The sequence below is a fragment of the Scaptodrosophila lebanonensis genome, unplaced genomic scaffold (assembly GCF_003285725.1).
Source record: "Scaptodrosophila lebanonensis strain 11010-0011.00,11010-0021.00 unplaced genomic scaffold, SlebRS2 tig00001426-arrow-arrow-pilon, whole genome shotgun sequence".
Taxonomy (NCBI): Eukaryota; Metazoa; Arthropoda; class Insecta; order Diptera; family Drosophilidae; genus Scaptodrosophila; species Scaptodrosophila lebanonensis.
This window is the reverse complement of record NW_022060750.1, coordinates 16701-30818: the sequence shown is the minus strand read 5'-3', so window position 1 is coordinate 30818 and position 14118 is coordinate 16701. Positions and strand designations below refer to the sequence as shown.

The 14118-nt window shown below is 37.1% G+C and overlaps 1 protein-coding gene across 3 annotated transcripts; it reads right to left on the bottom strand.

Moving 5' to 3' along the window:
• Window positions 1–263: 263 nt before the first annotated feature.
• On the bottom strand, window positions 264–12037 carry LOC115633547 (protamine-like). 3 transcript variants are annotated; one of them, XM_030531005.1, is made up of 3 exons: window positions 11120–11284; window positions 797–1213; window positions 264–644 (listed from the first exon to the last, which is right to left on the bottom strand). In XM_030531005.1, exons 2-3 carry the CDS (start codon window positions 1070–1072, stop codon window positions 585–587), a joined length of 336 nt encoding a protein of 111 aa, XP_030386865.1. In that variant the 5' UTR covers window positions 1073–1213; window positions 11120–11284; the 3' UTR covers window positions 264–584. The 3 variants fall into 3 exon arrangements, with proteins under 3 accessions (XP_030386865.1, XP_030386863.1, XP_030386864.1); XM_030531003.1 differs by lacking the exon at window positions 11120–11284 and adding an exon at window positions 11934–12037 and having other exon boundaries at window positions 505–644; XM_030531004.1 differs by having other exon boundaries at window positions 505–644; window positions 11248–11315.
• Between the last annotated feature and the right edge of the window lie 2081 nt (window positions 12038–14118).

The window sequence follows — 14118 nt, the reverse complement described above, 5'->3', positions numbered from 1 at the left end:
AAGTTTAATTACTATATGATATTCTTGTTTCGACGCTCTCTAAAGTTTTTTAAAAAGTTCATTTTCCAAATAGCAAATATAGTACAATAAGTACTATATATGGTTATACATATTTCAGGCATTTACTGGATTTGGGAAGACCATTTGGTCAAATCTGAAATGTCTGCTTTGCCGTATATTCAGAAATATTTAGTTCGATTTCCAAACACACTGAATCAAGAGATAATTAAATTTGTTTTTATTAGATGCCAAACTAGATTCGATTTCTATTTGCATTTGGACCATAAGGAATTTACAGAAATTTTATTATTACTATTACACTATATGAAGGCAATTACTTTTAGATTGGACGACGGTACTACACACTACATAAGAGCAGGTATACAATTTATTTCTACGTTGAGGCGAAATTTTGATTTCTGCTTGATGAGGTTGGCAGGTTTAGAACAGCTGAAGGGTGTTTTGTTGTTGAAACTGATGTATTTCTAGATTGTTGATTGTTTTGTCCAGATGACATTTTAAATTGATTGAAGGCCAGTCTCGGTTCTTGACATTGGAACCGGACGGTGTTGTGCAATTTTCAATTAACGTCCCGTGCACACTCTACGGCGCTTGTGACGACAGCTCTTGATTACTTTACACGCCTGCAAAAGAGAATTTTTGAAATGATTATGAAATAAATACCAATACGATGCAGCATTATTGTAATAATTTTTAGGCAAGCATCTTCAAATATATTGAAATGGATAATTGAATAAAGCTATTTAAATATTCTTCTTCAGTGGACTGTACTTACCATGCGTCTGTATCTATACTTCTTCTGCTCGGAGAGACGGCACCAAGCACGCGCCGCATTCATTATCAGTTCTTTGGGCTGAAGGCCACAGTGTTTTTTACGAAAAGCTCGTATAAAGTTCATATAGCCATTGTTCGTGACTGGGCCCGGCTTACTGCACCTCTTGCGTTTGCCGCATTCAGGTTTCTTTTCGAGGCAGGCCGTCTTTGGTTTGGGGCATCTGCTCAATTTATTCCAGCATCTGGCACCAGACTTAGCCGCCTCCAGCACATCCATTCCACTATTAAGCTTTACGAATTCGCGAAAATAGTTCAAAAATCGTTTTTAGTGATGGGTCTCTGGCGCATGGGTTTCGGCCGCGCCTACGAATTCTCACAGTGCAGTGTACCGCTTCGAAATTTGAATGCGTTCCGAAATCTAAGGCCAGACATAAAACTAGAATTAGTAATTGATAAACATTGTTTATTTGCAAACGTTTTTTATTTCAAGATTTATTTATTTATCGAATCTTCTCTCACGGAGACGTATGATAAGTAGTCAAATCTTAATCTAATATAGTTCTTTAATTAATTACAATTAAATATTTGAATTATGGCCCTAACTGTTACTACTGGGTTGGGAGGTCTCTTCGCCGGAGTCGTGTATGGCTAGCCTGCCAAGTTAAATTCGAAGCTTAAGCTGGTACTTTGCTTTCACCTTGGCGATTTCATCTTTAACAGGTCCCACATTTAAATCTTTCCGGATATTTTCCGTATGTACCTGGGTGCCCCAGTAATGCACAGCGATGGTTCTCAGTATCTTCGATTGAGCTCTCTCGAATAACTCTAAATTGCTAATGAAAGCGTTTCCCCATAGTTCAGAGCCAAATGTCCAAATTGGTTTGAAAACTGCATTGTATACGAATACTTTGTACTCCAGTTTTAGTGGTGAGTGGACGTTTATAAGCCAATGTAGATTAATAGCTTTTACTTTCAGTTGACCTCTCTTTAATCCGTATGTACCTGTAAGCCGTCTATCCAAATGGACACCAAGGTAAGTTACATCGTTTTTTTGTGGAATATTAATGTTGGAGGACAAGTTTGTTATTTAGGATAAAGCTGACATGTTTGCACTGCAAACTGCAATTACGTTGATGCTCTTCTTATTCTTTGTGGTCTTCGTGTACAGACATGGCTCACTTTCGCATGCCCTGTAGCCAATTAGTTTTGCCACCAAGAGTGCCTTGTATCTTTCGATATCGCCATTCGGACTTATTTTTAGTATAAATACCCATTTCCAGGATATGGGTTTTTTACCTACCGGTAACATGACTGGCCGCCATGTTTCGATAGCGCTTCTTCAACGTTTTCTGGAACTTGAATGTCGTCGCCGCACATCATATTGAGAAAGTTGAATGCCTTGCGAGGTCGACCTCTTAATCCCGTTCTGATGATTCTTGGCCTGTCTGGACCAACTTTATCAGACACCAGCATCACAGAGTCGACATTAACAGTTTCCTTTGTTTCGCAACTTTCCACAAAGTATACGTCAGGGCTAGACTTCACGTCACCAGTTTCTTTATCATACAGACGATATGATTTCGATGTCTCTGAGTATCCCACCATTATATACTCTTTGCCTTTCTCTTGGAATTTTTTCTTCTGCGTCTTGTCAAGTGCAATAGCAATCGACCCAAAAATTCGTAGGTGCTTGACGATCGGTTCGTAGCCCATCCATAGTTCAAATGGAGTCACGCCTACCAACGCTTTTGTAGGTGACCTGGTGCGCACGCAACAGCTTCAGCCCATTAGGGTTCTGTTGAATCTCTCAGCGACTCCATTTTGCTATGGTGTATATGGGACCGTGAACTGGCGCTTTATGCCTGTTGCCTACAGATATTCTTTAAACTCCTTGTTTGAATATTCCGTCCCATTATCACTCCTGATAGCTTTTACCTTTTTACCTGCCTGCCGCTCAACCATTGCTACATGTTGCTTAAATATTTGGTATACTTCTGACTTGTGTTTTACTGGTCCGCACACATTTATTGACTAACTCAAATGTTAATTAACGAACCATTTCTTTATTTTACAGCTCGTTCAAGCTCTGCATGTTTAGGTGCCCATACCGTGCATGCCACTTTAAAAGTTCGTTACTCGCCTTTCCAAGGCAAAGTACTTCATTTTTGCGCATTCCACATATAAACAAACCATTAACTTTCTTGGCCGTAAGAACTAGACTTTTGTTGTCATTTATTTTTGCGTTTTGCTTATCAAATTTACCTGTGCAACCATTTTCTACAGCTTTGCTTACTGATATACAATTGCATTGTAATTCGGGAACATAAAACACATTTTTATACCCTGTACCCGTAGGGTAAAAAGGGTATATTAGGTTTGTGCAAAGTATGTAACATACAGAAGGAAGCATCTCCGACCGCATAAAGTATATATATTCTTGATTAGCATGACGAGAGAAATCGATCTAGACATGTCCGTCCGTCTGTCCGTCCGTCTGGATGAACGCAAGGATCTCAGAAACTATAAAAGCTAGAATAACCAAAGTTGGCATCCAGATTCTCCTAGGTCCGAGTAAGGACGAGTTTATTTTTTTTTTTGGAATTTTCCCCTTTTCCCCCGCTACAGAATTTTGTAAATAGCGTCCACATTTCAAATGCTACCTAAACCAAACTTTGCACACATAATTTATATTTAATTGTCTACTGTTGTTCAAAATTTTATTAAATTCGGTGAATTCTAAGAAAAGTTATTAGCAAAACAAATTCTCGCCTGTACAACCCCGCAAACTGCAGCAACAAGTTCGCTCTTCTTCTTCCTCTTTTTGCTTCTGCTATAGGCGCATATAACGTTGTGACGGAAGTTTACCAGGGTACATGGTATTACACTGTCGGGCTTGCTCGACTGTAGCGTTTTCTCTTGTTTAATGTTATTTTGTAGCCACACATTCCATCGATGACCACCGTGCCGCGCCCACATACCGTTGTGTGTTTGTCGCCTGCCAACTCTATTTTTTCGTGATGACATTCGAACTTATCGAACTTATTGGTAGTCACATTAAATTAGTGATTATATATCTGTATACCAAGTTTCATTATGATAGGTAAAAGAAGTATAGAAGAAAAGGGATTAAGAAATAAAGTTTGTGAATTAGCGCGTAATGGACTTCGCGAGTTAATTCTAGATAGAGAGAGAAGTCCATTACGCGTTAATTCACAAACTTTATTTCTTAATCCTTTTTCTTCTATACTTCTTTTGCGCTTGATGTACCTGGGCTTATAACCTATTGGTAATTTCAATTTGCATAGAAGGGGGAAGTAAGAAAGAGTGATCTGCTTTTGTTGAAGGTTTATGAGAGACTACTTTTATTGAGGACAAATATGTAACTTAACTGCTACTGTGTGTTACCAGATCGGTACTATTACATATGGTTGCATACTAATGAGCGTTGCCAATTACCAACAAAGACACAGTTCAGTTGAGAGCAGGTGAAAATACTTATTGTAAGATGAGCATAAAACCCATAAAGGATTGTGCGATGAGAAGATAATTTCTTGTCGTTCTGGAAGGAACTGAGAAATTAAGACGACCTAATAGGAAAGGAGAATCAACGCTACCGATTAGCCAATGACGGAAGATTAATAAGCAGAAGTCTGCTCGAGTAGGGAGGCAACCGAAGGTTGGGATCCCAGTTTAAACCGCGAAGAGCAAAAAGAAGGAATTGTTTCTGAACAGACTCATTTCGAGACACCAAACGCATGAGCAGTATTCTAGAATTGGCCGTACCAGTGAACTGTAAAGTAGTTTAGTGGTATAGGGATCATCAAATTCTTTGGACCAACGTTTAACGAAACCAAGGGCGCCCTTAGCCTTGTTTATGATGCAAGAAATGTGAAGATTGAAGTTCAATTTAGAATCAAACAGTATAAATACGTTGAAGCAATTAATGTCAATCATATAGGTGACAATATGAGGTCTGGTCCGATAAAAGGACAAAAACTTACATTTGGATCAGTTAAGGTGTAATTGGTCAAGCATTATCTCTGCATGCAGTTCAGATCATCCTGCAAACGAGTGTGAAAGAGAGGATTGTTATATGACAGAATGAGCTGGCCCAGGAGAGTATGAAGATTTGACTGTCTTAATACCTAACAGAATGCAGCAACTGCAAATTATGGGTGAAAAAATATAATTAGAATAAGGAATTTTATAAGGGTATGAATCACCATTGAAACTAATAGATGAATAAGTTGACTGAAAAACTTAGCGAATAAGTCAACAATAGCAGAATCGTTGCTTGCATTTTCATTATGAAGAAAAAAAGAAGAAGGCAAAGCGGACGATTTACGTTTGCAGTTCACAAAATTTTAAAACTGCTTACGGTCTTGACCAATCAGTTTCTAATATTAATCTGTTGAGATTATTAAAATCGTCTTTCCGTGAACTTTTATGAGTCAATGAGGGAGAGGCCTTAGCTTCGTAAAGAGAAATCGAGATTTCCATAGTAGGGTGATACAAATCTTCGGGAATAGATAGAGGTGAAGAAATAGAGATTACAGCATCTGTGCCCACGTTTACAAATATGAGGTCAAGCAGTTTAATTATGTTATTAAAAATTGAATTCATTTGAACCAAAGACAATTCAAAGAGAGAATCAAGAAAGTCAGCATTCATATTTACATAAACAAATTCTGATCGAAAGGTGGATTTGATTGCGTTCAGTACACCACCACCACGACGATTTGGGCGATCAGGCCTATAACTGGTAAAGGCAGAATTCCATAGTCAGAAACAGGATTATTTAAACATGTTTCCGAAAATGAAATAATGTCAGATTCGAACGCTATGCTGCCATTAAATAAGTTTTTAAGCTTAGATAAAAGACTCCTAACATTTTGGTGATGTAGAGTAAGCGGAACGTGAACATGGTCTAGTTTTTTGAGCCATTACTAGTGGTAGGTTGAGAAGAGGGGGGCAACAGGCAATAGAACAGGAGCTGGTACAGTTCTATTTCTTTGTTTGAACTCATGAATAATGATATGAGGAGACCAAAGTTTAGGGTCACAAATAATAGGAAACAGTTCAACGGAGACGCTAATTTTGAGGTTTAGAGAAATTATATTTAGAAATTGAAACACTAGCAGAAGTTTTGCTATCGATATAAGTTTTAATGGATTCGCAAGTCGTATCAGCGGATAACCTCAATACAAACACTTGTTTCCGAGGAGCCACGACATTAAGAGTAAAAGGATTGGTAGCAGAAGCTGCAATCTCGGTCACTTAAGGCGTTAAGTCTGAAACACGTACGGACCATTTTGAAGCAGTACTCAAGACTGATTTTTCATTGTTCGCAGGCGGAATGTTAACCAGCGTCGATGAAACTTCAATTGGAGAAGGCAGGGGGGAGCCATCATATTAGGGGAAGCTGACAGATTTAGAACTGGCAATCCTTCGGAGCATGTAGTTCAACGTTGGAGTTGGCATCATAAAATATCAGCGGTTCTCGCATTTGCGGAAAGTAACAGGCCGTTCGTTGATAATTTGCATACTGATTTTATTCTTACAAAATATAGCTTATATAGCCATGCCTTAAACTAGCTTATAACTATTTACATTTACTATTTCTATGTGTTGGCGGTTTCACAATAAAGATCCCCAAGCATATATTATGAGCTTAAGTATGCTGGTGTCAGCCCAATTTGGCTCATAAACTGTGACCTGATTGTTGGTCTTATGTTGAGATAGCAGATTAATATGTGCATAATTCTTGCTTATTACTATTGCTTACGTTGGCTGGCCAGTGCCAATGCACCTGTAATTCGTGCAACGATCTGTTAATAATACTCTTTACATGAAATGTACAGAAGTATATTAGGTTTGCGGGAGCTGAAAAATGAAACAAGCAGAAGGAGGCGTGGCAGACCCCACAAAGTATATATATTCTTGATCAGCGTGACAAGACGAGTCGATCGAGCCCTGTCTGTCTGTCTGTCCGTCCGTATGAACACCTGGATCTCAGAGACTATAAGAGATAGAGACACCAAATTTTGCACAAAGATGCCTTATGTGTGTATTCTATACGAGTTTTATTTATGTGTGTATTCTATACTTATGTTTGTATTCTATACGAGTTTATTTTTTGTTTTATTTTTTTGATTTTCCCTCCCACTTCCCCCCTATGGGGGTTTTCCCGATTTTCCATTCGTATAATCGCCTATATCTCGGAGACTATAAGACCTAGGAACACCAAATTTTAGTCCCAGATGCCTTATGTGAATACGCAGAAATTGTATATTTTGGAATTTCCCTCCCTCCCCCCTCTCCCCCGCAAATGCGATTTTAATATGCGATGGAAATACCGCCAGTTAGTTATTATGTGTCCGTATGCCAAGTTTCACTATGATAGACCGATTTACCAAGAAGTTATAGGCATAAATATATTTGCTGCTGCAGCGCTGCTCAAGCGCTACCCGCGGCTGTTATTGATGCGGGTAGATGCGCATAGGCATTCATACACTCACACAGACGCAATTGCTATGTAAATGTGCAATTATACACCCTTTACGTGAGTTCGAATACCGAGAAAGGTAAAATCGATCATTGAATTTTTTTTATTTTTTTTATTTTTTTTATTTTCTATAATTATTCTAAACATATGTACAGAGTATTTCAAAGTCGGGGCACCCGACTTTAGCTTTTTTACTTGTTTTTTCTAAATTTGTATAGCCTGTACCCAAAGGGTAAAAGGCTATACTACTGTTTTGCGAATGTATGTAACAAACAGAAGGAGGCGTGGCAGACCCCACAAAGTATATATATTCTTGATCAGGGTGACAAACCGAGTCGATATAGCTATGTCCGTCTGTCCGTCCGTCCGTCTGTTTGTAGAATCATGAAGTACAAGAGCTAGAATAACCAAACTTGGTATGGACGTTCCCCTAAGTCCTAGGCAGGTCAAGTTTATTTGTTTATTCTGAAACACCCCCTCACTCCTCCGCAATTCCTGTTTTTTTTTTATCAATTTTTGGAATTTTGTTACATCATTGTTACATTCAGTTAGTGCTTAGTCCGTGTGCCAAGTTTCATCATGATAGGTTAATTCTGAAGAAAGTTATAGCCATTTAAAATTTTTTTTTTTTAATTTTCCTTTTGTGGAGATTACATGCTATTTTACTGTCGGGCTTGCTCGACTGTAGCATTCTCTCTTGTCTAAATTTGCAATTAATTTGAAAACTTTCTCAAAAGGCGTTTATTAATAAAAACGATTGATTTTTAACTAAATAGAGTTCAAGATTATTTTCGGAATCGGATTCAATAATTAGTTGCTAGTTAATTTCTGCTTTCACTTTATATCTAAAATATTTAATAACTTCCACATATAATCAATATAGATAGATATATTCTTTATGAATATATATTTAATTATAATAGAAGAATTCCATAGACTCAAATGTTACATTTTAAATATCAAAAAGAATAAAAAATATCAGCACTTGGAATCGTTCCGATCAATTTCGTAAGCAGATCATTGCCTTTTGTTAATTTTGAACATTGAATATTTTGAAAATTTGGAATCAATGAATAGATTCTCCAACAATAACACTACACAAATGTCTCTCCCCGATACTCAGCCAAGCAATGCTAACAGCAACAGCAACGAATTGTTGCCAACGCCGTAAGCCGCAAATGTCCCGTTTACAAGTTTTTGCGCCGCAGAGGTGGGTCCAGTAGTCACTTAATCAATCACTAATACGAGTAGGTTGTGGACATCTGAACGTAACAATTTTCAGAAGCGGCAGAAGCATGCTAGCCACAACAACAACTTAACAACAAGAATGCATACAACAGTTCACTCTCTGTTGAAAGAACTAACTGTCTATTTGTCTACTATCTGACTAGAACTATAATTTAAGAAAAGGACATTACTTTCGAGAAAGAGCGCGAGAGAATAAAAAGTAGTAGAAACGGATTGTTTGTTTTTTGTCTGCCTGAACTATTCCGACTCTATTCGGGATTATTTATATTTCATTTTAGGTGATGGCATTCCTTTTCCTTTTGGAAAAACTAATTGTCTACTTTGTGACTCGTACTATGCTATAATTCATTATAGAGTATTAGCAGGCAGACTGAAATATAAACCAGTCAACCCACTTCGAAACTGCAAGTTGCGGAGTTTATGATTATGAAGATGGCGATGACGATAAGGATGAGGATAAGGATGACAAAAACAGCCACGGGCACAATCAAAGCGTTTTTCTAATAAAGCAACTTGCTATTAAATCACTTAGCACCATCCTAGATGCTGAAGATGGACTGAACAAAATTGTAACAGCTCTCAATGCGGACGTGCACGCACGCTGCTTTTAATTAAAAAATTAATGGGGCTGGTGGGTACGAGAGGATAGGAGAAGCTTTTGAAGTAAAAGTGAAGAGGGCAGACAAGTTACAAGTGAAACACGCGAGTTGAGCACAAAAGCTGCCAGGACTGAAGCGAGTGATTATCATTTGCCCAAGCATTTGCGGTTAGCTCACACTCACACACATACACAATCACGCACACAAAGACAGCGAAGTGACAGCAGCAATGTTTGACTAATTGTTTGTAGGCGCACGTCAGCATCAGCAACATCGTTCGACTGTCATGAAACTGCCAAAAAATTTGCATTTTGCAAGGACCTACTACTCTACCACCCGGCCACCCATCAAACCATCCAACCAGAACCTGCCACAAAGTCACGCCTGCTGCCAGCCAGCTGCTGTACTTATATACCCTACACAAGAGGGAGTTGTTACTATTTAGGAAAAATGATGGATAGAAGATAAGACTATTATTGCTTCATAGCCATTCGTGCGATCTATTCTGTCGCGATTTTTTATAAAAGTGATGATTATTTTCTATTATTATTATAGAGTAGTATTTATAGAACAATGGATTTTGTACTTGGCGCAAGGTAGGGAGGAAGTTTTTACTTTTTAAGGAAAAAGCCTGATAGAAGGATAGACTATTATTGCTTAATAGCCATTCGTACGATCTATTCTATTCGTCGATTTTTTGTATAAGTGAATTGTATCTTATATTATTATTCTATTATTCTAATATTTATTTATTTTATCTAAAGGTAAACATGCGATCATGTAAGCCATGAAATGTAATTCAAAATTATTTTAATATTTACTATCTTTTTGCAGGAAATTATTTTTGACAATTCATGAAAATTAAATTTGAAAAATTTGATCAAACTATTTGCCGGTCTAGTAGAAATTATAAGTCAAACTATCTGCCAGTCTGGCCATATTTTTTGAATATACATACAAACATATTTCTTTAGGTATTGTTAATGCTCGCTGTTAAATACAGCCAAGGCTAACAGCTGTAAGAGGTCTGTTCGTCCGCGCAGGCTCTTTCCATAATATTAGTCTATTATGGAGTCTGTAAGTGCTTTACTGGGAACTTGTGAAATTAGTCTAAAAAGAAGATACTTGGTGAATATACGTATCAGAGAAAAAAGTTGTTTTTACATTTACGCCGCCATTTTGGAAATATTTGTGCAATTTGTTCACTTCTTTACAAATATAATGGCTGGAATCGATAAATCCCAGTTAATTTTATATGTCATTACTCTTTAAATCGTGGCTATGTATATAACAACCACCCCAATATAGCTTAATTTCTTTCAATTCTCTCATAGCAGCCTACAAATTAGTTCAAGAAACAAATGTGCAAGAAGGGCATTAAGAGTTTGGGCAAACCCTTGTTGCGTCGACTGGATTTGGATTTATGTCGCTGCATTATATGTACTTCACATTGTTTAGAGGTTCACTTCAGTTCTAGAAGTTGTTTAATCACGACACATAAAACTTTTGTTGCCCCAAAATGTGGCACCAAATTTTGATTCCGAGCACTTGGAGAGAGAGAAAGTGTGCGGAGACCTTAACATTCAAGTACTTCATTACCACTTACTCGTGTATTGATTTGTTATAACAAAAAAAAAAAAAAAAAAAAAAACAAATTTGTTTTTTTTATTTTTTTGGGATAAAAGCACAAAATTGCAACTAAGATGAATTTATAATAAAACTTATAGAAATGGAATGCTACGAAATGAATTACATGTATTCAGCTACTTAGTTGTTCAGTTGAATATTCTCTACTCTTTATACTAAATATTATTAAGTAAGCGTCAGCTTAAAGTAGGCCATCCATATTATTTAATTTTTTTAACCTTTAATCTTATTTCTCCACAGTGATGGCTCACTTGCGAGGCATTCAATGAATTGGAGCAAAGATTCTTTACTTCTTTGGCATGTATTTGCATGTGGTCTGTCTTACCTTCTTCCTAACCTTTCGCCCTTCGCTTGCTACTCAACTCTTCACAACCAACAATGCTCGGATGACGCGACAGTCCTCTTCTCTCACTCACGTATTGCATATATATAATAAGTTATATAAGTTCTCACCGTTTATCTGTTGATATCACTAACACTCGAAATTTAATGGCGATAGGCTCTGAACACGATTGGAAAAGAAATTTACAACTACTATTTGTATGTATTACGACCGAAAAAATAATACTAATTTTCTGTCGAAAAGCACCGTTCAGACTAACAAGATGTGTTAAATTTTTAGACTGGAAGCACATGGCACACTACCCAAATATTCTATCTACTCTACGACTTTGTGGTTAGTGTGTTCTGGCATAAATAATAGAAATTTTCCCATGCTTTATTGTGCAAATGTTTATTTTCGTAATCTTCAGTCATTTTTCCACAATGATGGTTTATTCAATTAATTGAATTTGCTCACTCACAAATGATGTTCACACCAAAAGTTAGAAATATTTATATTATTCGCGAACAAAACGCTGAACACTCAAATGTAACCCAAACAATCTGTTCTACGTTAAAAAATGATTCCAATTTATTGTGTTGAAAAAAAAACAGCGAATATGTTATTATTTACTTATTTTCTTTAGCGCCCCGACCCTCAACTTTTAAAACTAGCAAGATACCTTTCGCTTGCTACTCAACTCTTCACAACCAACAATGCTCGAATGACGCGATAGTCTTTTTCAGAAGTGACCCATTCTTCATTTATTTTGCCCTCACGTATTGCATATATATAATAAGTTGTATTTTGTACTCACCGTTTGATGTATTGATATCGCTAACACTCGAAATTTAAGAGCGAAATGTTCTGAACATGCTAGGAAAAAATGTACAATTACTATTTGTATCTATTACGATCAAGAAAATAATACTAATTTTCTGTCGAAAGGCACCGTTCAGACTGACAAGATGTGTTGACTTTTTAGACTGGAAACACATGGCACAATAGTATTCATCAGATATGTGGACGCAATGCCTGCTGCCACCAGATATTCTGTCTATTCTTCGCCCTTGCGGTTAGTGTGTTGTGGCATAAATAATGCGCCTGCTGCCAATGGGGAAAAATTTTTTTTATTCCTAGGGAGCGCTTTTGCGGTTATTAAAATTGCAAGCCACCGGCATTGAAGCCGCGTTTAAAACGCTCATGTAAATCTCAAAGGATTCAGGTAAATTACGTGGCTGGGCGAGAACGGCAACAAGAGAAAGTCCCGGCAGCCAGCACCAGTTAAGTCAATTAATTGGCGTTAGATTTATTAGTTTCCCTTCTAGTTTTGTTCCCTCACTTCAAACTTCACTCACGCCACCAGCCCAACACCCTGCCTCTCTGACTGAGTATGTGTGTCACTTATATACATATGCGTTTTGATTTATGGTGCGGTAAAGTGTTTATAAGCCAAGGTGACAGCAGCTCTACATAGGTGGGGATTTTGGGGGCTTAGGTCTACGGCGTTTGCATATAAATAGACTAGCAGGTCTACCCGTCTTTGCTGGGCTAAGTAAAATGTGCTTATAATTATAAGCTTATTTACTATATGATATTCTTCTTTCGACGCTCTCTAAAGTTTTTTTAAGAGTTCATTTTCCAAATAGCAAATATATTACAATATGTACTATGTATGGTTATACGTACATACATACATATGTACATACAAGTATCTTCGTTATCCACCGGACGGACTGCCAGTCCTGACTTAACTGTTGGCTTCCTCAGCATGTTGTACGCACGGTCGAGTTATCCCCGAAAAGTCCGACGCTGGACATTTAATTTTAATTTATAAACCCGAACGTCCCAAAATTGGAGCGTACGGCAATGCTGATATGTACATAAATTTAAATTTGCGATGCAGGCGTCATCCGCCTATATATATATATATATATATATATATATATAATTTCGAACTAAAATTTTGGAAATACCCCCAGTTAGTTATTATGTGTCCGTATGCCAAATTTCATTATGATAGACCGATTTAACAAGAAGTTATAGCCATAAATATATTTGCTGATGCAGCGCTGCTGCAGCGCTGCTCAAGCGCTGCCCGCGGCTGTTGTTGATGTTGCTGTTTGGTTGACTGCGAAAATGCTTACACAGACACGAATAGATGCGCATAGGCATACATACACTCACACAGGCGCAATTTCTATGTAAATGTGCAATTATAAACCCTTTACGTGAGTTCGAATACCGAGAGAGGTAAAATCGATCAAATTTTTTTTTTATTTTCTTAATTTTTTTATTTTCTATAATTATTGTAAACATATGTACAGAGTATTTCAAAGTCGGGACACCCGACTTTAGCTTTTTTACTTGTTTTGATAAAAGAATGTAGTTTCCTTTTTGAAACCAGACACAAATCTATAAATATGTCACTTGCGCATATATAAGCAGGTCATAAAAGTCAGTACACGCACAAGTGAGTGCAAGGAAAAAGGGTCGCTGAAACCCAAGACAGACAGACCATAAACAATGTATGCATCTGGTATCGATTAGTGCGATATCATATGCAGGTCACAGATTGAAACCACCAATAGGAAATACAGTCCACATACACATAAGAGAAGGAATTATAAAACCAATGTAAATCAAAGGGAACTGCAGAAAGAGAGAGTAGATGTAGAATATAGAAAATAAGTGTAGATCTTAAGTAACAATTGTGTATAAAATAAGCACTATTTTCAATAATAAAACATTTCAAATTTTGAATTCAAACAATGAAGGTGTTTCCTTTGGATTCCCATTCATTTTGGTCATTCGAGCCTTTGTGGCAATCTGTTGTTTTCCCCCACCAGTGGTAAGAGACACAGAAATAAAACCAGCGCCCTAAAGCATGATTTTACAGTTAAGGGTTAGCTAAAAATAAAAAACTCTGTTCTCCCCCACCAGTGGTAAGAGACAAAGTATAAAAATAAATAAATATATATATATATATTGATTTAAAAACA